General features: G+C 37.2%; 1 protein-coding gene across 10 annotated transcripts in view; it reads left to right on the top strand.

The window, feature by feature from the left end:
• PTPRK (protein tyrosine phosphatase receptor type K) overlaps positions 1-27,501 on the top strand; it is a 562,492-nt gene that overhangs the window by 193,602 nt on the left and 341,389 nt on the right. For all 10 annotated transcript variants that reach the window (XM_043592298.1, XM_043592299.1, XM_043592297.1 and 7 more), the window contains exon 3: positions 8,607-8,878. In XM_043592298.1, the coding sequence (XP_043448233.1) occupies positions 8,607-8,878 (272 nt within the window). The remainder of the gene's footprint in view (positions 1-8,606; positions 8,879-27,501) is intronic.

Here is a 27,501-nt window from a genome sequence, read left to right as displayed (position 1 = left end):
TTCCACGATTTTTCTTTTGTTTAATATTTGAAATAAAACCAATACAGTTACCATTTTTGAGATTCTTTATTTATTGTTTGCTTTCAGTTGAATTCACCAAAAGTTTACAGGTGCAAAAAATCCCTCTTTTAGGTCCTAGGTGGAAAAAAAAGTTTCTGATCTTTAGAAGTTTACACTAGGGCTGAGGAGATGCACAGGTAGATATTGTGTATTTGGTAGATAGGAGAGCATTATTGAAGGGCTATGGATATGCAGAACAAGAAACACTAATAAATAGTGTTCTGATTTTGTCATAAAAATCTTTCAGCTTCACACTGAATGCTCCAGATACTGTTCTAGATTCTTAGATGAACAAGATACATGAAAACTGATTTTTTGTGTGCAGTTTTTCACTCAAGTAAACAAATAAATTAAACTCAGTAAGTTGCAAGTGCTGTGAAGGAAATAACAAAGAATACACATTAGAAAGAATCTTAGAAGGAACTACTTTGGTTAACAGACAAAGGAGTGCTTCACCAATAAATGTTGTTAGAAACAAGACCTGAACGATGAAAATAATCCAGTGGAGTAGAGAGTATTCCAACCTGAGACAGTCATAAGATTGTATTTTTGATGGGCAGAAGGAAGCCCACTATATCTGGAGCATGTTGAGTTAGGGAAGAAAGGGGTAGGAGATAATGTGAGAGAGGAAGGCAGAGGCCAGATTATATTGAAGCTGATAGGCTTGAATACAGAGTTTGGATTTGCTTCTCATTGCAATGTAGAGATGAAAAAGATCAATTGTATGTTTTGAAAAAAATTAAGCAGGTTGTCTGTAGAAAACTATTGTAGGGCTGCTAGTGTGGAAATCTATTAGGAGTGGTTCTAGTCATCCTCCTGAGAGATGATAGGAGTTTGATAAACTACTGAAGATGAAGGGAAATGGATGGATTGAGGAAATAGATTGGAAGTAGAGAGGGTAGAAATTGCTAGTGGATTACAAGAGGCAAGTAAAGGAAGGGGAAAAAATCAAACTGATTCCTAGGTTCTTAGTTTTAGTCACTTGGTATATTATGTTGCCACCTAATCAGATGAAGAAACACGGGGTGGGAAGAAGCTTGAAAAAAGGTAACGAGAACCTGAAACATCGAAAAATAGGGCAATGGCACTGTCGTTAGCACAATGGGAATAGCAACAGAAATGTGTAAGAGACATTAATTTTACCACAAAGAAAACCATCATCCTGGATGGGCTGGGACCCCCAAAACACAGTTTCAGTTGTCACTCTTCTCTCTTCCCAGATATCCTGATTATTGCTTCTTAAGCTGGCTGGGCATAGAACTATATTACCGTATAGTGTCTCTGGTTTTTCCACACCAACAGTTTCTGGCCTGTTGTTTGTTTCTACTAGGAAAATCTCACTCAGTGCCAAGAAAGAACTTTTGCACATTGTGTTGGTGCTTTGGTAGCTATTCAGAATGGTCTTCAGAACACACAACAATACTTATTAGGGTAGAATATTAAGCCTTTGGACTTCAACTGGAACTATGTCCTTGGTTATCCTTGGTCTGGATCACTTAGCCTGCATAATCATGTGAACCAATTCCATGTAATCTCTGTGTGTGTGTGTGTGTGTGTGTGTGTGTGTGCGCGCGCATGTCCTGTTGGTTGTGTTTCTCTGATGACACCTGACTAATACACCCTTTATATTGGTGTACAAAAATTCAGCATTTTTGATTTTCATTCTCTAGCCATCTATCATTCCAGGAAAAACTTTCATTTCATTTAGTACATCTTTATACCCTGAAGAGACTGGATGAGTGAAATAGACTCAATATAAATAAAAGCACTGATAATATTCTCTTTAGAGCATAAAGATAAAAAGAATTGTGTATATTAATATATACTGTCTCTCTGCATGGGTCCAGGGTCCCTAAGACCCTTTTATGGATCAACATGCTCAAAACTATTGGCATAATAGCACTAAGATATTGTTTTCCCTTTTTTTGTCTCTCGTTTTCTCATGAGTGTATGGTAGAATTTCCCAGAAGCTACATGATAGCTGATATTACAACAGATTGAATGGAGAATTAAAAACAAGAATGAAGCTGTCTTCTATTAAGTCAGACAGGAAGGAGATTTGCAAAAATGTAAAACAGTGCTCCCTACATACTATTTTTTGTTTTGAAAAATACAGTAATTTTCATAAAAACATGTTATTTAGGTTAACATATAATGGATTTGTTATTGTTAATCCTAAAAGAGTTAATAATCTTTTTTGAGACTTCATAATTGAATTTCTCATATGGTCAATATTGATAGGTAGAGCTCACAGAAACAAAAGCTTTTTGATGTCCTGAATAATTTTTAAGAGTGTAAAAGGGGTCCTGAGACTAAAACATTTGAGGACCTTTGTTTTATTTGAGAGTTTTTCATATACACAAGAGTGGTTCTCATAAAAATGTTAAGTGCGTCCTTCCAAAACATTATACTCTTTCATCAAATGATTCTGTCTGGAAACAACATAAACCAGTTTCAATTGTTTGTTTCATTTTTGCTGCTGTTTTGACATCTTCTGATAATTTCTCTCACATAAAGGTAAAACTGGTCCTGTCTCAGCAGTTATATGTTGTTATATTTTGAGAGCTAGTCTGTGTCTCCCTCTCCTTTATTCATTCATCCAAATAACCTACTAGCAAATATTTATTGAACTTCTACATATTAGGCTCTTGTTCGATGCTGTGCCCATTTGCAATTTGTTGCTTTTGCAGCTCTGAATCCACCCTTTAATATCTGCGCTGTGATAGTGGAGCTTGACCACTTAAGCATTTCTCCTTAATAGCTAGTGCAGTGTTGCTCTATGTAGTTTGTCACACAAGTGTTTGGTAGTTTGTTGGTAGCCGGTCCCGAAGGGATTTTAGCAGGAAGGTGTTTTAACTCTTGTTTGAATTGTGCTTCTATTTTTGTTTTTTTCATGCTAATACTGAATAGCTGGCAGTTTCCCCGTGATGTGCACAGGGCACGCAGTCTCTGTGTGCTTGTGGCCCCAGCCCTGGCCTGGTGACCTTGCTGTGGCCCTCCCATCATGCACATAGCACACCCGCGACCTCATGCCACCCTGATGCATGGGAGTGTGTCCTGCTTGGGTACTAGCTCTGGCCTGAGTGACCCAGAAAACTTCTTCGCCATCCATTATGCTGCAAAACTACGTCTTCTTTAAGGGGATCTGATTCTGAGCAAACTCCCTCCCTTTTCCACATTTTTTTTCTTCCTTGGGTATTGTGGTTACTCTTTAGGCTTCTCTTTACACCTTTAGGGTTTCTGCATCTCATAGTTTATACTTGTTATCGTATACTTTTGCTGTTTACATTTTCTATGTGGCTTCTCTCTTCTGATGGGACTCTGAATAAATTAGCTTTCTATCCCTCATCTGAGGGAGATAAACAATACCCATATAAATTATTTAAAATTTGTACAAACGCAGTCCATAATTAAGGGCCACAACTAGAAAGGCAGACCGTGTATCAGAAAGCTTCAAGACAGGAAGAGCTAAACATGCACTGGGGGCTGAGGAAGGTCAATGGGCCAGAATTGGCAAGGGGTTGGGAGGAGGGGAGGCTTTCTTACAGAGGCATGAGCCTTCTTCTTCTGGAGAAGAAAATTGGCATGGTATGGGGAGAAAATAGTGAGAGGTCTGTCAGATTGGAGAAGGTACCTGGTGAGAGGTTGTAGGAGGTAAATTGGCAAAGGTACTTGAGGGCAAGTTCATGGAAGGTTGTCAGTACCAACCAGAGAAGTGGACATTTCTTTCTCAGTTTAAAACTCTTTAAAAAAAATTTTTTTTTAACATTTTATTTATTTTTGAGAGACAGAGACAGAGCGTGAGCAGGGGGAGGGGCAGAGAGAGAGAGAGGGAGATAGAGAATCTGAAGCAGGATCCAGGCTCTGAGCTGTCAGCACAGAGCCCGACGCAGGGCTCAGACTCATGAACTGCAAGGTCATGACCCGAGCCGAAGTCAGATTCTCAACTGACTGAGCCACCCAGGTGCGCCTCTCTCAGTTTAATTAATAGGGCACATTCACTGGATTTTGAATAAGAATTGACTTAATAAAATATTATGTTAGTCTACTAAAGGATATAATGGAGTTCTGGATGAAGTATGGAAACGTATTTATCATTTATTATTTTTTTCAGTTAATCCTATTCCTGGACGTGTATCTCAAAGATAAAATTTTCATTAATATATAAAATTCATAGCGCATTATTTATTCATCTAGATATTAGACTATGGCATTTAGGAAAATGGGACTTTTTTTTGGTTATTCTTTTAAGTAAAGACTGCATTTAGTGTAAGTACTCACTGCCCTCCTTTAATGAATTGAGGTAAGAAGTTTCTGATATTTGTATTGTGTTTTCTTGAAAGCCAAGGTGCCGTTAATCTGTAGGATGCAAATAGGATTTATTTTTGAAAGGCAAATACCTATGTTTGTTTCCTAAATATTTCTCATTGTTTATTTGATGTTACTTAGGTAAGATAGTATTCACATAGTCTCTCTTTCTTTTTGTAAAGTACAAGTCTAATGCATGTTCATTATAGAACATTCGGTGAATGTACATAAAAACAAGAAAACAGAAGACATTTATAGCTCCCCTTGATAATATAGTTAACTACTTGCTATATTTTCTTTTGTTCCAGTCATATGTGCATGTTTATGTGTACATATAAATGAACACATACACATACACAATTGTATTTATTTTACATATATATATTTTAAATGATTATAATGTTTTATAATTGCCTATTTTACTTAGCATATTGTGAACATCTTCCATCAAGTGGTTTTAGTAATTTGTTTTCAATTACTGCATAATTATTCATCAAACTGATTTACCATAATTTTACAAATTGCCTGTTATTGGGTGTTTAAAATACTTTTGTTTTCTCTATTGTATTTATTTTAAGTTTTTAAAAGATTTTTGCAAGTAATGTCCACACGCAACGGGCGTCAAGAGTCGTGTGCTCTACTGACTGAGCCAGTGAGGTGCCCCTGTTTTTCTCTTTTTTAAACAATATAATGAGGGGCGCCTGGGTGGCTCAGTCGGTTGAGCGTCCGACTTCGGCTCAGGTCACGATCTCGCAGTCCGTTAGTTCGAGCCCCGCGTCAGGCTCTGGGCTGATGGCTCAGAGCCTGGAGTCTGCTTCCGATTCTGTGTCTCCCTCTCTCTCTGCCCCTCCCCCGTTCATGCTCTGTCTCTCTCTGTCTCAAAAATAAATAAATGTTAAAAAAAATTTTTTTAAATAATATAATGATGAGATGGATATTTTTTTTAAAAAACTATATTTTTGTACATAAACAAATTGTTTATCTAATTTACATTCTTCTGTTTGTCATCACCAGCAGAGGGGATCTATTGCTTTTAAGGTTTTTGATTCTCATTGTCAAAACGCTCTCCAAAAAAGTTACACATAAAAAAAATATTATTATAAGTTTAGTTTTTCTTTTATGTCTTAAATGATATATTTGAGAATTCCGTTGCTCAAGAGAATGTAAGGAATATTTGTAAGGCCACATTAAAGAAATTACATCAATTAAAATTTAGTACATAATATATGTATGACACAGATGTTTCATTATTAAGTCTGGAGATAGTTAAATCACAACTAAATAGAACTGAATGCTTATTAGAAACCTGAGGGATTAGTTAGCTGGTGACAGAACTATAGTAAATAAGCTTAAATTAGGACATAAAGAATGAGGAAAATGCATGTTATAGAATATTCTGAAGCTAAGTGTTGTAGCCAGTTATTCTGGGAGACTGTAGAAGTAATTTTTAGGAGTTGATAAGAATAGCATTGTGTTCTATATGTTTGGGATGATGGAAGTAACTCTTATGTCAAATAGGCAGTTACCTCCATGGTACCTGCTGGGTAAATTGCCACTGTATGAAATCACTTGGCAGAAGTATTCGATTGGCTTTTTGGTGTTATTGCTTGCTTCTTCCTTTCTGGAACTGTGCAATAAATGCATATTATTTCATAACACTTGGAAAATGTAGCAGTAGTCAGGTAGCATTGTAAGAAGCCCATTTAGCAAGAACATTCTATGGAAATGAAATATCAGCACTGAAAAAAAAAATTAACTTGAAATGCTTGAATAGTTTGAACAAACTTTTATTTTGTGACTTTTGTCTTTTCTAATGATCAATTGGTAATTCCTATAAATTAATATACTGTGCTCATCCCATTTCCTTAATAAGAACATTATCATAGCTTGAAAGTGCAGCTGGGTAAAAATTGCTAAATGGTCTTAATGGTAAATATCACACTATGTAATTAAGATGTATGACAAAGCATATTTTATGCCAAAGCTTATTTTATAATGGAAGGAAATAATGATTTGAAAGCCTGTAAGTCATTTAGAGAGTGCTACTTTGAAATTGACAATCAGGGGTGCCTGGGTGGCTCAGTCGGTTAAGCGTCCAACTTGGGCCCAGGTCATGATCTCACGGTTGGTGAGTTCGAGCCCCGCATCAAGCTTTGTGCTGACAGCTCGGAGCCTGGAGCCTGCTTCGGATTCTGTGTCTCCCTCTCTCTCTATCTGCACCTCCCAGCTCATGCTCATACTCTGTCTCTGTCAAAAATAAATAAACTTAAAAAAGATTTTTTTAAATAAAAAAAGAAATTGACAATCAGGAAGCATAATTGATGAAGACTTGTAAAAATAATTTAAATCTACTACTGCCATCATATGTCACTGGGGACAAAAAAACCAAAACTGATCTAGCATTGGAGAAGTAGGTCACATGTTTGTGAAGAAGCTGAAGCCCCAAAACATTAAATAACTTATCTAAGATCTCATGCCTGGTTTTAGTTAAAAGTGATTAGTAGTCTGCTCTGCTTATGGTGAATCTGAAAGACATCTTGGCAGATCAGGCATGGACCTCAGAATGTGAGTATAACCAAGAATAGAAACATCCTGCTTATATAAATTGGGTTGGGATCCAGGATATCCTGTTCAAAAAAAAAAAAAGGACATAATTTCTCCAAAAATATACATGACCAATTTATTCTGTTAATGTGCATGCAATCTGTGAGAATCAGGAAGAAAAATTAAAAGCATTTCCAGGTTATGAAAGAAAATGAAAACTGACAAAAATGTAGTGGAAGTAATGTCAGTTACTGTCACTAGCATAAGCTTATTCCATACTTTGCCTGATAACTGATAGTGTCATCATGTGAAATCTTTACAAGAGTTCTGAACTCTAGAATGGCAATTGGTCAGATTCGAAATTTTGGTTTCTTAGGTAGTAAAAAGTCCTCTTACCTACCATGATTTGAACTTGCTTTTGGAGTTAATTGAACTAGTTAGACTGGTAGTCAATGAGTATTTGGTGTGTTATGTAAAAATGACTGTATTTTAGGAGAGGAAACAGGGTTGATTGGTCAGGAAGAAAGGTCCAAGTGTCACCCTTTTAATACTGGATTCTGTAACACTACACCTAATATGTTCTGGTTAAAATGAAATCCTAGAGGAAAAATTATAATAACATTTGTGTTCTACCTGAAGTGTGACAAATAGGTATATTTCCATTTTGGTGATAGGTATAATTGTTAAAATCCACAGTGACATGAAAAAAAAAAACTGGTGGTTTTTCTGCAGAGGTCCTTGGACTCCTAGTAGCAGCAGCTGATGTATAAGACCCATTTTGGTACTTAGCGCTAAGACTGTTTTTGAGGGGGGAACGGTGATGTTGGGGCTCCTTATGCCCTGTACCTCCCTGCTACAGACAACCAATAAACATTTATTAAATTTAAGGTAATGGACTTAGACTAGTATTTTCAAGCCAGGTTTCTTTCTGCTCTAGGGAGCATATGCAGGGACTATGGCAGAATTGGGGCCAAGAGCAATGGTGATTAGCTGAACGCTTGGTGGGCAAGGCTCCAAGTAGGCAAATCCACTATGTGTCTGATTCTCAGATCTAAACATCTGACATTTTCAACTTCTGTCCTCAGATTTACATTGCAAAGTATCCTTATTCCCTGAACTTAAGTTCAATGCGGTTAGTACGTTGCAAAAACCCCACTTTTATAAATGATGATCTGGGAATCTGCAATCAGAAATGATTTTGTCTGCACTCTAAGTTAACCCATCTCTTTGCAATGGTATTATGATAGGGAGAAGGAAGCCTGTACCCCCTATGTAAACCAGGCCAGTAAGGTATTCCTCTTGTTCGTTTGCTTGTTTAGTAATAAAAGATCTTTTTTAGTAAGACTAGAGACTTTTACAGTGGGGATCTGGATTTGAATCAGGCTCTACCTAGTCTATTTGACTTTGAATAAGCTACTAAATGTACCTCAGTTTAGTAATTTATGAACAGGCTGTTTCAGAGAGTAATGAATTAATGCATATTATGTACTTTGAACAATGTCTGTTACTAAAAATTGAATTCACCTGCTTACTTGTTTGATATCTTTCTATGGATCCATTCTGGAAGCCAGTCTTTCTGAGTTAAATTTAATGCTCAAAATGGATTGGTATTATTTTTAGTATTTCTTCTGTTATTAGGTATTCCTTTTTGCTTACATGTCTATTTAGCTTTATTATATGTAATGTCATTTCAGGTTCCTATATGATAGTGGACTCTTCAGATCATGACCCTGGAGAAAAAGCCCGACTTCAGCTGCCTACAATGAAGGAGAACGACACTCACTGTATTGATTTCAGTTACCTGTTATATAGCCAGAAGGGGTTGAATCCTGGCACTTTGAACATATTAGTTAGGGTGAATAAAGGACCTCTTGCCAATCCAATTTGGAATGTGACTGGATTCACGGGTAGAGATTGGCTTCGGGCTGAGCTAGCAGTGAGCACCTTTTGGCCCAATGAATATCAGGTAATCATCTGACCTTTCCTGGTTTATGCTTTAATGTCATTGGCTCTCACTGTGTATGTAATACTTAGAGAAAAGCACTAGCTCATTGGAATAAGAGATGATCTCTTTCGCCCTCCTCTAGCCCTATTCTTGAGGAAATGTTGAAATGCATTGGCACAAAACCTTCAAAGTAGAGAGAACATTTCCACATACAGAAAAAAACGTAGTTTTAGTGTCAAAATGTGTTGGTTGTTTGGCAGCGAACTACTTATTAACACATACTTCCATGTGTCTGTTCAGGAAGAAAAAGTCTTTTTGATTTGAGTGCACTATTCAAACTGGATTGGTTTGCTGACTTCCTGACAACAACATTTAAGAAAATACATAAAATAGTGTTTCATGAATTATGTCATCTAAGGGGGAGGCGTTTTGAATAATTGTTTACATTTTTGTCAGTTACATGGAGTTTAAAAATAAGCAAACAAAAAAAAGAAAAGTCCACATGTCTTTGTTTTTTTTTTTTTCCACCAGAAATACTTAATTTAATTATGATTAAACCAGGTAACAAATGATATCAATATCTACTTCATGTGTTGTGAGGCAGATTTTATATGGTTTAACAAAAAAAGATCATTTACCAGTTTGGAGAGTTGTTCGGTAATCTTCTCCATTAGGTTCAGTAGATTTCCCCTACTTTTTGAAACATTGCCTTATGCCACCTTGTTTTTACTAAAGTAGAGTTTTAGTAAACCATTATGATAACCAAAATAAATCCAAAGAGGATTTCTGCCTTTAAAAAAAAAAAAAAAAGAACAGCAGTGGCTTATTTTTATTTTTTTATTATTTTTACTTTTTTTTTTCCAATGTTTTATTTATTTTTGGGACAGAGAGAGACAGAGCAGGAATGGGGGAGGGGCAGAGAGAGAGAGGGAGACACAGAATCGGAAACAGGCTCCAGGCTCTGAGCCATCAGCCCTGAGCCCGATGCGGGGCTTGAACTCACGGACCGCGAGATCATGACCTGGCTGAAGTCGGATGCTTAACCGACTGTGCCACCCAGGCGCCCCTATTTTTACTTTTTAAAGTTTATTTATTTTATTTTTGAGAGAGAGAAGGAGAAAGTGTGAGTGGGGGAGGGGCAGAGAGCAAGAGGGAGAGAGAGAATCCCAAGCAGGCTCCACACTGTCATCATGGAGGCTGATGCGGGGCTCCTTCTCATCAATGGTGAGATCACAACCTGAAATCAAGAGTCAGACACTTAACCAACTAAACCACCCAGACGCCCTATTTTTATTAAATATTTTTTTGTTTATTTTTATTTTTTTGAGAGGTAGAGTGCGGGCACACACATGAGCAAGGAAGGGGCAGAGGGAAAAAGAGAGAATTGTAATCAGGCTCTACGCTTAGTGTGGAGCCCCATATAGAGCTCAGTCTCTCAATCTCAGGACTAGGAGATCATGACCTGAGCTGAAATCAGTAGTTAGACACTTAACTGACTGAGCAACCCAGGTGCCCTAGATTTCTGCTTTTATGAAAAAAGATGAAAAATTAAAATAGCACTCAGACTTTGTTTTTGCAGCTAGCCATTATGGAAGCAGCACACCGCCCAGCTGTTTGAGGGGCCCCACCAAGCTCCTTCCTAGCGTCTTAGCATCAAGCCACCATATCTTTGAACTGTGTCTGTGAGCATCTGTTCTTTATCTGAATTTATTTAGTGCATCTGTTAGCAAGATGTGTCCGAAGGTATCTGAAAAGGCTAAGAGATTATTTTTGGGTCTGGGAACACTCAAAAATTTTTCCATATAAATTAGTGGTAATGGCTTCTTCACTTTATCCTGTTTAGGTTTATGAAAAGTTTCATGAGAACCCTATACTTTCAATAGCTGGGGAACCTGCCCCTGGATACAGAAAACCAACTCTTGAAAGTTTACTTTTATGTTAGGTCTTTAGATTTAAACTTCTAAACTTATAAGTTTAGATTTAAACTTATCTACATATAGATATACATATATACATATAGATAGATAGTATATTTTATTTTGATCCGTGAGTCATTTATAAACTAACAGTTTCATTTCTGCTTTTTAAAAATGAACATTTTTAAATTCAGGTTAAACATTCAGGTTAAACTTGTCTTTATTCCTGGGGGAGGGAACACAATACCTTGTTTTAATTGCTTTGTCGTGTGTTGATTTTTCTATTTTATTAAAAAGCTTCTTACTTCCTAGGTATGGTTCCACAGGTAAGGTTCTTTGTTCAAATTTATGTGTTTATTGGAATTTCAATGGATTTTCATCAGGTACTAGTTGATTCTGTTATTCCTGAACTGAAGGATGTTGTTCTTTGGTCTAGGAGAGCTGTCTGCTTTTCCAGGGCCCATAGCTCTGGGAGGGCTGCATGTGGGAGGTGCGTGGCTGAAAGTGTATGAAATTGATGCTAACTCACTAGCAGCAAGATCAGTGGGCTCATCTCTGATAACAGTGGGTCGTCATTGGCTGGGTCACCTTCACAACGCATTGTCATTACACTGACTTCACTAGAAACTGTCATTGGAGTTTAACACTGAAAAGAAAAAGCTGATTTAACCAAATAGAACTGTCAACGGATTCAGCCTTCTTAAAATAAATTTAAGCCCAAATAACAAATTAGTGAAATTGTCAAAAATTTGGTTTCTGGAGTCAGACAGCCTGTATTCAACAGTGTTTGCTATTTGCTATCTATATAGATTGTTCTCTAAGGAATCAAATTGTTAGTTATATCTTTAAAGGAAAACATAAAGGTGGATTTTGATAAATCCAACAAATAATATATCTAGGTATCATGCTAATGGTCCTTCACAACTGAGAAATAGTATACATATAATTACCTTTTCTTATTTTTTGCAAGATCTGCCTTTGAGTCATTGATACTGGTAACATTTTCTTGTGGCACCATTTCTGCAAGGTTAATTTTAATGTGGAGTTATACAATCGAGAACTGGATGCTTCTTTTGTTCAGTCTTCTTTGCATGACAAAGCTCCTTAGCTTATTTTAAGCAAGTTATGCAAAAAGTGCCTGTGGAAGTTCCAGCCTGGCCAGTGAGATCTTTCTGGAGAGCTCTTGTCAGAGAAAAAGATTACTACATAACTTGGAACTTATAGGTAAACGCTTCTTTCTTGCAGATTGAAATTTGAGCAATAGATCACTACTTAAGTGATTATGTTTCTTCCACATCTGTTTTCCTTAACCTGCAAAACTTCACAATCAATGACAGCAAAAAACAGAGTAGAATAATTTTTATTCATGTGCTTAGTGCTCAATAAATTACTTGATTGATGATTTCATTGATTCTGTCATTTAGATACCTAGTTGTACCTGTACACTAGGTTATTAGAAACAACCAGCACAACGTAAACTCTTTATGTAGCATTTTTGCTATTAGGAAATAGCATGAAAAACTTTTGATTATTGCTTAATGTAGAATCTTTTTGGATTTTTAAAAATTAAAATGTAGCCATTGCATTGTGCTATGTTGCAAGCCTACCTACTTTTTAATTCTTAAAGAAACACTGCATATATATTTTTTTCCCTAGACTCTAGATTGAGTAGAGTTATGATATGCATAGAAACTGTTCTTCCTCATTCCACAGTTTATTAAACTTCAATTTTACACTTTCCAAAACTTCTTAAAGAGGAAGTTTTTAACCTTCTGATTTTTAAAATTCCCTTTTCTTTTGTATTTCTAGTGGAGAATCCTATCTCTTATTGGCCTAATCCATTCACTATCTGATTATCCCTCCAATATACTCCTTACCATCAACTTCATCAACGACAATCAAAAAGAAAATTGCTCCAGAATGCTACTACCTTAATTAGTATAGGATAATATTTATATAAAAATCATACTCCTGGAAGTGAGGTAAAACAAACAAACAAAAAACCTCTCTACAAGCTGGCCCTTCTCTTTTCCTTTTTTCTGTTGAAGTAAAAATCTGAAACAGACGTAGTATGTCTTCCGTGTGATTTCCCCTTCCTAGAAATTCCATATTGCCAGACGCCTACATAGAAGATGCCTGAACAGGAGATTGATTATGCTGTGGAGTATTTAATAATGAGAAGATACCAGGTTTTAACCCTAAGAAATGCAAACTCTTATTTGAGAAAGGAAAAATAAATTATACATATGAAATTATGAAATAAAGGTGAAATTATGAATTTTGGTTACCTCAAAGATCAGTATAGGCTCATAGACTTTGGAGCCAGTTCTTCCTGGGTGAATCTCGACTCTGTGCCTTAGCAGTTGTACAGCCTTAAATCTATTCCTTAATTTCTTTGGCTATAATTTCCTTCTCTGAAACATGAGGATGACAACAATACCTATCTATTTATTGGGTTGCTGTATTAGGTGAGTGAATATATACAATATATATTATATATATAGGAAAGTGTCTGACACAGAGTATGTGTTTGCCAAAAGATAGATAAACATGATGGGTAAATGAAACATTTGTGAGCTCTATATTGGATTTCATATGTGCCCAGCATTTTCTTCTGTTTTGAAAGCATGCTCTTTTTCTTTTTCTTTCCCTTTTTCTTTTTCCTTTTCTTCTTTTTCTTTTTCTTTTCTCAAGACTTAATTTTTTTAACAGAGGAAAGTACAAATATTTCTCATATACCTCTTGTCCCCACACATGCCATAGCTTCCCCCATTCTCACCATCCCCCACCAGAGTGGTACACTCACTTCAGTGGCTAAACCCATACTGACATGAAGTAATCACTCAAAGTCCATTGTTAATTTTATTTTAGGGTTCACTCCTGGTGCCATACATTCTAGGAGTTTAGACAAGTGTATAATGACATGTATCTGTCACTGTAGCATCATGCAGAGGATTTTCACTGCCCTAAGAAGTCTCTGTGCCTGCTGATTCATTCCTCCTCCTTAGTGTTATTCTTTCCATGTTTTGTTTTTATTAAAATGTCTACTTATTTGACAGCTTATTAACATGAGGTCACACCATGCTAACCCCTGGGGACATACAGGCAAAGTCCCTTTTCTCCGGAAGCTTACATTCTAGCTGGGGACTAGGGGAAATAAAACTGTAAATCAGATGTGGGGGTCTGTCCTTAAGGGGCCTAGTCCAGATGGGAAATGTGAAATACATAGAGATAAAACTTGAGACAATATAGTATTTGTTAAATGACTTAAGAGAGATAAATGTAAAATATAGTGGGGAAAATGAAAACAAAAGATAGGTTTGTTTCCAAAGTAATTTGAGGCATAAATGGGACTTTAATCCTTGTCTCTTGATTCCTGTATTTTTAGATTAGTATGCTTTTCACTGTACCACATTTTTTTCTTAAACTGCAGTTATTTGGAGCCAACACTTTATATAGTGAAAGCGAACAGGCAAACATAATTTTGCTTATGATATAAGCATTGCAGTGATATATATAAGGAACTTTTTCTTATCTGTGTCTTCAGAGCAATAAATGTCTTTTCGGCTCAGTATACTAATTATACAAAGTTTCATATTATATATTTTTTTAATTTGCTGTGGTTACAAGTTGCTAATTCTACCTATGTTTATAGGCCTCAACTGAGTGCTGTAAGATTTCAAATTGATCACTAAATAGAAGTAAAAAGAAAGAAAAAACACTCAAAACATTATGAGGCATTATCTCAGTGTTAAATTTCAACTGAAGATCAGCACACCTCTAAAAGTGTAATTTTTTCCAGTCTGGAAATCTGACCTGTCTTGTATGCATAAAATTCAGTTCTGCTCTGGGATTACATCCATTAGTTTCTTACTGAACAGTGAGGTTGTTACCAAATGAAGCAGACAGACATAACTTCCAACACTATTAGTGGAAACCTAATCTGCTGTTTTCCATTAACTGGGTGCACATCATTAATCACAAAAATGATGCGTGATGAAAACTACAGGGGTTTGGTCAGAAATTGGAAAGTGATAATATAGCAGAATGTGTCTTTTTTTCTTCTTTTTTGCTCCCTAATTTGCTGAGAAACAAACACTGAACTTTTGTAACCCATTTTCTTCTTAACATTTTCTGTTGGCTTGAAAAAAATGTAAGAACTGGACAGGCATGGGATTTTCTGGTTTTTTGTCTCCTTTTTAAAGCTTTATGTTAACATGTATTGTGCTGATATTTTGGCAATAGAATGATTGTTACACTCCAGAGATACTGCTGACTTTGGATCTAAGAAGATTAGGATTTAAACCAAGTGACTGTTTACTTAAATAAAAAGTCTCTAAAAGATTGATCTTTGGGGATGGGGCTGAAGTAGGAGCATGCTCATGAACCATCCATTCAAAGAGTGAGGAAAAGAGCTCTTGGAATGTTTCCAGTTTATGCTAGTACTCATTCAACCATGTACAGTCCCACTGAAGAAAGAAGGGTGGCAAGATTTTTCTTTCCTAGATGTATTAGTTTGCTTGGCTGTCATAACAAAGTACTACAGACTGGGTGGCTTAAGCAACAGAAATTTATTTCTCTTATTCTGGGAAGTCTAAATATCAAGGTGCTGACTTCTTTGGCTCTTGGTGAGAGCTCCCCTCCCGGCTTGTAGATGGCCATCTTCTCACTATGTCCTCACATGTTGGAAAGAGATAGATAGCTTTTCTTTCCCTTCCTGTAAAGGCACCAGGATCAGTCAGATTAGGGTCCCTTATGACCTTATTTAACCTTAATTAACTCCCAAAAGCCCTATCTGTACAAACACAGTGACATTAAGGATTTGGGCTTCAACATGAAAGGGGGTTTGGGGAATGACACAATTAAGTCCATAGCATTAGATATATATTACATCTAGAACCTCTTTATTTACAAATATTATAAATGACCTGGCTTATCATCTTGTATAACAATATTGCTGATATTATCTAGTCAGTATTCACTCTCCTCTCTTTTTTTTGCACATTGACAGGACTCTCTCCCACCTTACTTACTCTCCTATCTTTCTTTGCGGGAAGGAGTGGCCATATGACACAGCTCTGACCAATGAGTTATGAGGCCAGTCTGCTGGGGATTTCTGGGAAAGAGGTCTGTTCCTGATAAAAAAAAGACAGAGACATGTTATTGCATGAGAGTAGGCTGCATGGCCCTGCGTGTATCCTGCAACTGCGAGGAAGGAGATAAACTGAGGGTAACAGAACAAAGTATGGAAGGAGTCTGGATCCTACCTCAGGCAAAAATTAATGACAACAATAATATTAAAAATACAAACTATTTTTAAGCAACTTTTAGATGAATATTCTATGCAGCCAGAGTATCCTAATGTATCTTTCTTGAGCTTTATGTCAGTCCCACCTACAAAAATACCCTTTGTAGATAGCACATGTGAGACATATGGTAGAATGAAAAGTGTGTCTATCTGTGAGTGAAACAATTACTGTTTCTCAGTCCAGTTGTACAGAGAAGGCAAACCTATATACTTGACAATGTAAATAGGGCTGTAAGGCAATGAATCAATGACTCGAGGGAGTAGAAAGAAAGGCAAGATCATTGTTGGGTGTCTACCATGTTTAAGACAGTAGGCTAGATAATTCTCTGTCATCTTTAAGTTTGATTTAATATTTGATCTAGTGCTAAACAAATGGTTCCTTAATTCATGCATGGACTAAGTTGCTGGTTACTTAGTGGTCAAAATTATTCCTCCTTTTCCTCTTTAGTAATTTAATCTTGCTATTAAAAGTTTGGACCTTAGCCATATCAGTGACTTCTGAATTTAGTCACAACTAGATAGGCTTATTCTAGTTATGGCAACAGTAATTGCCTGACACAGGCACTTTGGCTCATTTTTACACTGTCTGAATACCTTCTGTTTGATAGGCTATTAACAAAGAGGCCTTTTGCTGCTGATGTTTAATCTTAATGATTTCCTATTTGTTTCATTTAAAGTACTCCAAATGGGTTTGGAAAAAAACCTCCCACGTTATTATAGTCATTGTTTTCATAAAACTTATAAGCCTGTGAGGATGATCTCTCCCTGTGTTCTGACGGTGATTTGCTTTTATTATAAAATGTTGGCTTTACTTTTCCTTTAGATCCTGTATTGATTCATTGATGAAACTTACAGTTTGTAAATAAATGTAAACAAATGGAGAGAGTCCTGAATGTTTACACAATAATTACCGCAAATACATGACAGAAGTCTCTTGTTATTCTACTAAATCATACGTGGTTTTTTGGGGTTTTTTTGTTTGTTTGTTTGTTTGTTTTTTTGAGTAGCACGAGCTGTCAAGTGCCCCTTCACTAATTCTTTTGAGAACTATTTCCATGAAATTAATTCACTTCTCTTTTAATGGAGGATTGAAAACATAATGAGCAGTAAGGAGAGTTGGGCAGTGTTTGTTCAATTTATGACTTTTTGTTTTTTTAGGAGTTTGTTTTATCCAAGGGGACTGGGGAGGACAGATGCTTTGAAGAGCAGGAGAAGGGATGCCAGCTCTTTGCTGGCTCGTTCACCTGCGTTCAGCCCAGATTGTTGAGTCTGAATTAACTTGTTTCTGCTTCCTTGTTTTCCGTACCTCTTTATTAATTATTTAGCCTACATTTAATGGGTTCGTCTTCATGTACCAAGATTAAAGAAAATCCTGCCCCTGTAGTGGGGCAGGATTCCTACCCAAACGCAGAAAATGCAAGTTTTTCCTTCTAATCCGTTTAATGATGTTTCTGACAGTGCTGTACCATTTATTAACACACATCATGTATAAGAAAAGTATACACAACAATTTAAATTCCATTCTTCATTTATTTGGTCTGCTGACTTTGATAGTTAATTGGATTTTGGGGGGGGGGCTTTCAAGTTCCTGTACAACTTGAATTTTTGTGTGACCTCTTTGTCCATTTCCATTTCCATTTCAAAGACAGTTTTTTTTTTTTTGAACTTCGTGGAGTATGTGAACAAAATAATGGCTCTTCACAGGAAAAACAAAATGGAGTGACATTATTTTTTTTAATGTTTATTTATTTTTGAGAGACAGAGAGACAGAATGTTAACAGAGGAGGGGCAGAGAGAGAGGGAGACACAGAAACTAAAGCAGGCTCCAGGCTCTGATCTGTCAGCACAGAGCCCAACGTGGGGCTCGAACTCACAAACTGTGAAATCATGACTTAAGCTGAAATCTGACACTTAACCGACTGAGCCACTGAGGAGCCCAGTGCCATTGTTTTTATTTAAAATTTAACTTTTATGCTGTGGAGATTTGTTTCAATTTTTCGAACATAATGGAACAATAAAAGGATATAATTATCTATTTTATTTTATTTTTTTTATTTTGAGAGAGATAGCACAAACAGTGGAGGGGGAGAGAGAGAGAGAGAGAGAGAGAGAGAGAGAATCCCAAACAGGCTCCGTGCTCTCAATGCAAAGCTGGGTACAGGGCTCGATCCTACCAACGCAAGATCATGACCTGAGCTGAAATCAAGAGTCAGATGTTTAACTGACTGTGCCACCCAGGGGCTCCTGATTATCTATTTTAGTATAAGTTTTTCAACCGAGAAGTGTGGTAGGAAGGAAAGATAGGGGAAATGTCAGGCATCGTTATAGTTTGTATCTATCTTACTATTCTTTTAGATAATATTTTTTTCAAAGTTAATACTTAGTTTATTTAAAAGAAAATTTATAAACTTTTTTTTACAACTCTTGCATATATAAGCCAGTATTTTTTTTCTAAACTTATCATTTTGATTAAACCAGTTCCAGGCTCTTTCTAGCCTCATTCAACAACAAAACTACCATTCCTCAAATTATAAAACCCAGACTACATTATTAATTCAGTTTGCTGCCCCTGTTGTAGTCTCCACTAAGTGAGATTTTGCTATTGTTTTCTCATAAATTTGCTTTGTCTTGCAGACCAGTTTCCTAACTCATCATTTAGATAATATTATATAGAATCTATTCCAGTGTTACTAATACAGGTTGGAATGTAAAGGGAAACAAACTTTGGGTACTGTAAATTAAAATATCCACTTACGTAATCTGGTGGAAAATTTATGATTAATTTTAGTTGTTTTCATTTTCAAAAGGTGTTTTTAAAACTGTCATTATCAAACTAGCTGCTACATGTTATTTCTGCATTTAGTTATATAAATAACCATTGCATACTATACTGGGATTCCCTGATGAGATTTAGATTCTTATAATTCTTTGAATGATCTTTTAAAAAATCATTCCGCTCAGCAGTAAATCAATTCTTATTTTGTGTTTAAAAATAAGGTCTAAAGTCATAAATTTATACTAGGTAATAATTCAATAAAATAATAAAGAATGGGAAATTTCTAGCACCTAGAGATGAAAGTTTAGTTCAGCTTACACCATCTTTACATCCTGATGTTTTGCAACAATAGCACAAATATAATATTTGGAAATAGATACAGTGATTCTTTGGGTTAATATTTATTAAGAAACACTTTTGGTTTGGTTGTGAATTTTGGTGACATAAAGCTTACAAAGGGATGAAGTCCATTTAGCTCCAGATATTCCAGGGTGAATTTCTTTGCTGTTGTTGCTTATTTTTTGATTGCTCTTCATCTTCTTTTTCTTTCCTGCTTTCCCCCCTTTCTTGTGGTGGAGGGGGGATTGTCAGAACAATAAACACATAATCAAATAATTTTGTTTATTGAATATATCGATTACATTAGGTACTGTGACTTGCTGCATGAGAATTAAGTCTTATTTTTTTATGTTCCTATAATATAGAGTGCAGGCCATTTGATATATTGGATAAGGGTTTAAATCAGATGTCATTTGGCCTTTGTTCGGTTCCACATCCCATGGTCAACACCTCCATGCTTCTTGAATGACTGTTTTGTGTGACTATTTCCCTGCAATAGGGGAAAATAACTAGTCTACTCCTTATACATGTGTTTGATGAGGTTCAAAGGGTGTAATGAAAGCTGCAAAGTGGTCTATTGAAAGCTCATATTTACAAGTGAAAGACACCAACTAAAGCTGGCAAAATAAAAAAGGCACAGTATTGAAAAGATTTGGGATTCTCTCACAGCATAAGGGAAGTGGACTATCGAAGGCTGAAGAAGATATAGAACTCAGAGTAACCCTGGGGACAACAACTTTGACTTTCTCTGTGAAGGTCAGCTGTGAACAACTCACTTATCTATCAGTTTGACAAGTATTTACTAAGTAACCTAATCTGTGTCAGGCACTATTCTGGCTGCTGAGCACATACAGTGCTGAACTCTCAAATTTCCTGTTCTCCGAGAATTCCAGTCTTGGGATGAGAGGAGGGTGGGGAGAATACATAAATAAATAAATGAGAAATAGACTAGAATGCAGGAAGCGCTATGCAGATAATTAGAATAATATGAGAGTTACCGTCTTGGAAACCACCTTGGATCAGGTGGTTCAGGAAGAACTAGTTGTTTGAGAAGGTGACCTTTACCTGGAGATCGGAATGGCAAAAAGGACCTAGGTGCACAAAGATCAGGAAAAAAAAAATGTGTTAGAGACAGAGAAAACAGCTAAACAAAGCCTCTAAATCTAGGAGATTGGCATGGTGGAGGGACAGAGACCAGCATAGGGGTCAATCAAAGGTGTTCTTTTTATTAATTTTTAATTATTTTTAAACATTTTTTTTAAAGTTTATGTATTTATTTTGAGAGAGAGAGACAGACAGACAGACAGTGTGAGTGAGCGAGGGGCAGAAAGAGAGGGAGACAGTGAGAATCCCAAGCAGGCTCACAGAGCCCCACGTGGGGCTTGAACTCATGAAACTCTGAGATCATGACCTGAGCTGAAATCAAGAATTGGACATACAGTCGACTGAGCCACCCTGGCGCCCCCAAAGGGGTCTTTTTTAAAGATGAGATAGAGAGTTTCTTCTAGTTATGTGAAGATTTGTAATCCAAGGGAAAGGGTCTGAACACTTTTTGAAGATTGTCATCAAGGGATCCTACTTACTCATTTTGAGTGTCAGGTTATCCATGTTCCAAATGTATATTCTTCTTTCGTGTTTTCAGTGTTTACTCTCCAGTCACAGCTCTGGTTGTTTTCCCTCTTGATCATGGTAACATTTTCCTGACTCTTTTATAAATCAGTTACTTTTCTTGGGATACTAATTTGCAGATACTGCATTCCTCAGACTTTGAAAGTCAAAATGATTAGCCTTCATTTGAGGTCCTTCATAATTTAGCTTCAGTCAACTGCTTCAATCTCTCTACCATTATATATATATATATATGTTTGGCACCATCTGCTTCAGTGAACTGCAAACTGCTTTAGCTGTGCTTTGGACAATTTGAGTGCATGCACATGTGCGTGCAGGTGTGTGTGTGTGTGTGTGTGTGTGTGTGTGTGTGTGTGTGTATGAATTTGCACACAATTTATCTACCTTCTGAAAAGCCTTTGTTTCTTCCTTTCCCTTGCCACCTTGAAGCCTTTGCTAGATACTTCAGTTCTCCTCAGATCTGTATTACTTCCCTTGCTAATTAGACATTTAGCCTGTAATATTTCAGATAGTTTTGTGTCCTGTGCCTCCAAGTCGACTACAGATCCTCTTTGAAAGGGAACTGGGGGGGGCGCCTGGGTGGCACAGTCGGTTAAACGTCCGATTTCAGCCAGGTCACGATCTTGCGGTCCGTGAGTTCGAGCCCCGCGTCAGGCTCTGGGCTGATGGCTCGGAGCCTGGAGCCTGTTTCTGATTCTGTGTCTCCCTCTCTCTCTGCCCCTCCCCCGTTCATGCTCTGTCTCTCTCTGTCCCAAAAATAAATAAATGTTGAAAAAAAAATTAAAAAAAAAAAAAAGAAAGGGACCTGGGTATACCATAAGGACAGTATAATATTTACATGGTGCTTTGTACTTCATAAAGCAGTTTGACAAAATTAAAAAAAAATCAGCTTCACAATAACATGAGGTCCCTAGGAAAAGTATAAAGATTTTTATTTTAGTGATAAGACTGAGGGATAATATAAGTGGCTTGTTTAAGGTCACATTGCTAGCTAGAATTGACTTAGGTCGCTTAAAGATAAATTCTAGTATCTCTCTAGTGTGCCAGGCTATTTGTTTATTGATACTGACTTTCCAATCTTGGTGTCAAAAGAAAATTAGATTTGGTGATGAAATATTAAGTGATGGAATAAGAGTAGGTTTGTAATTTTTTCACTTTCATGCATTTTTTCAGCATTTTCTTAATATTACTTGCTAATATGTTTTTTGTAAGATTTTTTTAAGTTTATTTACTTATTTTGAGAGAGAGAGAAAGAGAGAGAGAGCATTGGAGGGGCAGAGAGAGAGGGATACAGAGAATCGCAAGCAGGCTCCACACTGTCAGTGCAGAGACCAGGGTTCAAACTCAGGAACCGCCAGATCATGACCTGAGCCAAAACCAAGAGTTGGATGCTTAACTGACTGTGAGCCCTCGTTCTCTGATATTGCTTTTACAAAATAAATATTTCTATGGTTTTTCTGTCTAAGAACTGATTGGATGAAGTAAGCTTCATGCTTAAGGGGCAACTCAGAACTTTGGTGGACTGGATTTCAATTCATTTTCACAACCAACCAAGTATTTATTGAGTTGTTACTACATGCTTCACACAAGTCTAAATTTGGGGAGAAAACAAACAAGTAGGAAAACAATTTCATACTTTTGTCTAGGGAATATAAAGTTCACCAGGGAGATTGGCCATGGGTGTATAAGTTTTTGTGGTAGGTGATGGTTAATTGAGAATTTGTTACACAATTATTTCTAAATTTATATATGTTTGGAAATACTGTAATAGAATAATAGGAAAAAAACAAGTCTTCTGAAGGAGATGAAACATCCATATCAGCTGTCTTGTCTTGTTATTTAGTTAAATGTCCAATGGAGTGAAGAAAACGATACCATTAATGGAACTCTAAGAAGGAAGCAACACATGTGGCCTGTGGTCAGATAGAAACGGGGCTGGATCTGGGTAAACAAAGGCAGGAGTAAAAGGGGGTTTAGGTTTCCCAGTTATAAGGCATAGGTAGTGCCCTCAGCTTTTTAGAAATGAGAATGATCCTACTGTGTGAGAGGTCAGCCACACTGGTCTGGCTGAAGTCAGGGTTTTTAAATTGGGCAGGTTGATAGATTACGTTGACTAGGCTGGATCCTAATATTGAGGGGTTTTCAAATCCAGGTCAAGGGATTTGTTTGTTTTATTTTGATTCCTAACTGCGTGTGGCCTACTCTGAAGAGTCTAATTAAGAGAACAGTGTGAAGGCAGTCATGATTTTTTAAAGTCATTCTTTTAAGACTGACCTGAGCAGGTGAAAGGTGGGCCTTGATTTTGCATTTGCCGACCCTCCTCATACTCCACTATCCAAGCCCCATCTGTCCAAACTAGACACTTGAAGTTGTGACGTTCGACAAGTTGGATGATGACCTGTGGGGCGCAAGGCATACTTTTGTTACTTAGTTCCCTTTCTGGTAGGGAGAGATTTATTTGTTATGAAAGGTATTCAGGTTTTGGCAGACAGACTCGTATGAGAAAAAAAAAAGAAGTCTATTCAAGGATTCTGCCTTTGTCAACAGAATTGCTAAATTTTATTCATTTAAGCTTATTCTTTCTGCTGGGATCGCTGGGGAGCTTTCCCTTATTATAAAGGATGAAGGATGTCCAGATGATGCTCTTCTCTCCCATCTGCCTGTTAAGTCCTTAATCTCCTACACCTGGGTGGCTTCTAATCCTTTATTTGCTTTATGTACCAGTGGTTCCAAGTTCTGTGTCACGTGCGCCAAGTAAGTTTCCTCTGCCATAAAAGGGCATTCTGTGCCCCAACATCTGGAAAATAAAGTGACTTGTTCACAAATGGACTTGCCAGTTTTAATGCATCCCGGTTAGTGAATGGCATTCACTCACTATACAGCCAGCAGTGCCCTATTGGTTTGCAGCAGGAAGCTCCTTGTTCATGTTGAGAGTTCCTTTTGCTGGGTTCGTAACCTCTCAGAATTGTCAGTGTGCTGCCTTTGTGATGCTGTAAAGGGTCCTTTCTCCTTTTCTCATTGCCATTTACTTCTCAGTTTGGAGCCAGTTGAGTTTAGTCACGGGCCTGACTTGTAAGGTGCAGAGGCTTGAAATGAGTTGGGTTTTGATCTTTCTTAGGGTTCTTTTTGGGAAAGAATCGAGCAAAGAATGCAGGAGGCAAAGTTATCCACGGTTTCTTAGTTATCACTGTCCTAGCTACAATTCAGTGAGATACCTTGTGAAGAGGTTATGCCCTGCATTGAATTTCAGCCTTGAACCTCACGTAGTTCAGAGAGTGTTCAGTCATGTAAATCTTTATAGCAAATCATCTCTATACTCAGTGGGATCATGTGTATCTATCAGCTACCTTAGGGAATAATTGGGAATCAGAAAGAAAGGCACAATCCACTTCCTGTGTTCTCCAAGTCAAAGCTTGGAGAGGTTATCAATAACTACTCACTTAGTAAAGCATGGTATCTGTTAGGCCAAGACAGGTTATAGCTCACTAAGCTTAAAAAACGAAAGAAAGGAAAGAAAAAGGCTGTTCATTTTTTTCTTTTAGTACCTTTGTATCTCTGATTAGCCCTCATATAAATGGATGACTTTGGTTTGTAGAAGCAGAGACTGGAACTTTTTATTTTATTATTTTTTTTAATCCTATAACCACTACTGGAAAGACAGAGGATAAAGGAGATTACATAAATTTAAGTGTGTAATCAGATTGCCTGGAGGGAGTGAACTGGTATTACTCTGAGAATGGGAAACTGTCTCTTAAAATGGTGTTTATTAACTTTGAGAAGAAGAAGAAATAAAAAAAATGTGAATATTTTAATTTGGAGGGAATCATTTGGAAAATATGCATTAGAAAGACATTAGTGCTTTTTATCGCAATCAGACCACATAAAAATGCTTTAGTTCCTAAGTATTATTACTACAGTTCTCTTCTTCAGCAATACAAAGTAGTTAGGCCTATAAAAAATTAACCACAGCTTCTGATGTAACAGATTTTGGAGGTAGTAATTCAAGTGAGAGGAAATCCAAGCTGTTTTATGGAGCAGCCCCCATATCCTGATAATGGCCGTTGCTTTGCATAGGGTCCAAACCTTGCTTATACTTCAGGACTGGGACACCTGGTCTCAGTCCCATGCTGTCTGGATGGTTCCCAAAGTCTTCTGACTCCTCCTGGAATCTGGATTCCTCTGTCCGACTCTGCCTCTGCCTTGCCCAAGGAGGCCCCATTTACACCTACCATCCCTTCCCCAAGGGGAACAATGCTCCTTCTTAGGAGAGTTTTGTCCTTGGACTAGGGGCTAGGAGAATTGGGGAGTGGGAGGGGCGATGCCTCTGGCGTACCCTTAAAGACCTTTTAAAAAAGTCTAGTGAGTGCTCAGTTGGATTAGACTTCATGGGGAGTTAAAATGGAAGGAAAGAAATGAACTCCTGTAACTAATAAGCAGTTCTGCAGCAGAGTTGGGATATATACCCTAGTGACTATTTTCTGACTGGTGAGTGAGCCATTTAACAGGCAATGACAACCTTATGATTTTTAATGTCTAAGACCATACTATTATCTGTATACAAGTGGCGTATATTCTCTATAGTTATCTCCTTTCTCCTGCACCTTTGATTTCCATCTTCCAGCCCAACTCAACATATACAATGTGCTCATCATTCTTGCCTGCCTCTCTCCCTGCAAATGTAAAGTTTCATCCAGCAGAAAAAAATTTTTCTGTGTTTCCATGCACATCTGTTCTTCATAGCCAAACTTCATGAGAGGGCAGTTTTTACTTACTGCCTCTAGTTTCTCTCACAGTTGTTCTCTTCTACCCAATAGCCTGGTACCCCACAGATTGATTGTTATCCCTTTCATGCATCTGAGAATTACTGTCTCAGGGTAATGAGACTCCTCTAACTTTTTCCAAGTCCTTATTCTCTTTGACTTCTGTGTAACATTGACATTACCAGACCCTCTCTTTCTTTCTTAGATCTACAAACCTGTATCGTACTTTTATTAAAACAAACAAGCAAACAAAAAAAACCCCACTTCTCTGACCATTTTTTTCTTTTTTTCTGGTCTTTCTCATTCGGAGTATTAGTATTATAAATATTTATTTTTGTATGAAATAAAGGAAATTTTTAAGAAATAATGAATACAAAATAAAACTACAAAGATAGATTGGGGCCGCCTGGGTGGCTCAGTTGATTAAGCGTCCAACTCTTGGTTTTTGGCTCAGGTCATGGTCGCATGATTCATGAGATGGAGCCTCCATGTTGGGCTCTGTGCTGACAGCGTGGGGGCTGCTTGGGAATCTCTCTCCCTCTCTCTCCGCCCTTCCCCTGCTTTCTCTCTCTCTCTCTCTCTCTCTCTCTCTCTCTCTCTCAAAATAAATAAACTTTAATAAATATATAAAGATGTATAAAATTGTATATAAAATATACATAATAGGAAATGTTTCTATCAATGTATCACTATTCACAACATATAAAGAACAATGAAAATAAACATACATGTACCAGTGCAACAACTAAACTAATACCACCAGGATTCCCTAAGAGTCCCTTTTTATTAAAACCTTCCTCCTATCCCAAGGAAAATATTATTCTGATTTTTGTAGTCATCATTTTCTTACTTTTTCCATACCTTACTTAAATATTTTGTCAACTTTTACATGTTTTTGAAATACACAAATGCTAGTTATCACGTTTTGTGCATTTTTTGGCCCCTTGGTCCATCCCCACCCACACCCACTGACTAATTCTTTTTCACTGCTGTATGATAGGTTTGAATACGCTGAAATTAATGATGCAGTCTTCTGCCTATGGATGTTTGTGTTGTTCCTGGGTTTTCTAACCGTTATATTGAAAAACGATATTGTACAGGGGCACCTGGGTGGCTCAGTCGGTAGAGCATCTCACTTTGGCTCAGGTCATGAACTCGTGGTTTGTGGATTCGAGCCCCACATCAGGCTCTGTGCTGACATCTTAGAGCCTGGAGCCTGCTTCGGGTTCTGTGTCTCCCTTTCTCTCTGCCCCTCCCCTGCTCATACTCTGTCTTTCTCTCTGTCTCAGAGAGACATTTATAAATAAATAAATAAATAAATGGGTTTCCCTCGTGGCTCAGTCCGTTGCCAACTTCAGCTCAGGTCATGATCTCACAGCTTGTGGGTTCGAGCCCTGCATCAGGCTCTGTGCTGACAGCTCAGAGCCTGGAGCCTGCCTCGGGTTCTGTGTCTCCCTCTCTCTCCGCCCCTCCCCCGCTCATACTCTGTCTTTCTCTCTCTCTCAAAAATAAATAGACATTTAAAAAAATGATATTGTACATTTGTGTACATTCTTGTACACGTGTCTTTTTTCACATGTATACAGGATCTTCTCTAGTAGTGAAATTGCAGAGTCACAGAGGACACACAAATTTGACTTGATAAGGTGACACTAAGTTATTTGCCAAAATGTGAACAAATGGCATTCCAGCCAGCACCATGTAAGTATTTCTTTTGTTACATATTCTTGTCAAATATAACAATATTTGGTATTGTTAGATTTTCAGATTTTTCAGATTTGTAGTTTTAGATTTTTCAGATTTTTTTTCCATTGGGTAGGTGTAAAATTGTGGTCAAAATTTGTATTTCTTTGACTATTTGAATTTTTCTGACTGCTGTTGAGTTTGAGCATATTTTCCAATGTTTGTCGGTTTTG

Source organism: Prionailurus bengalensis, chromosome B2, assembly GCF_016509475.1.
Source record: "Prionailurus bengalensis isolate Pbe53 chromosome B2, Fcat_Pben_1.1_paternal_pri, whole genome shotgun sequence".
NCBI classification, from domain to species: Eukaryota; Metazoa; Chordata; class Mammalia; order Carnivora; family Felidae; genus Prionailurus; species Prionailurus bengalensis.
This window is presented reverse-complemented; position numbering and strand designations above follow the sequence as displayed.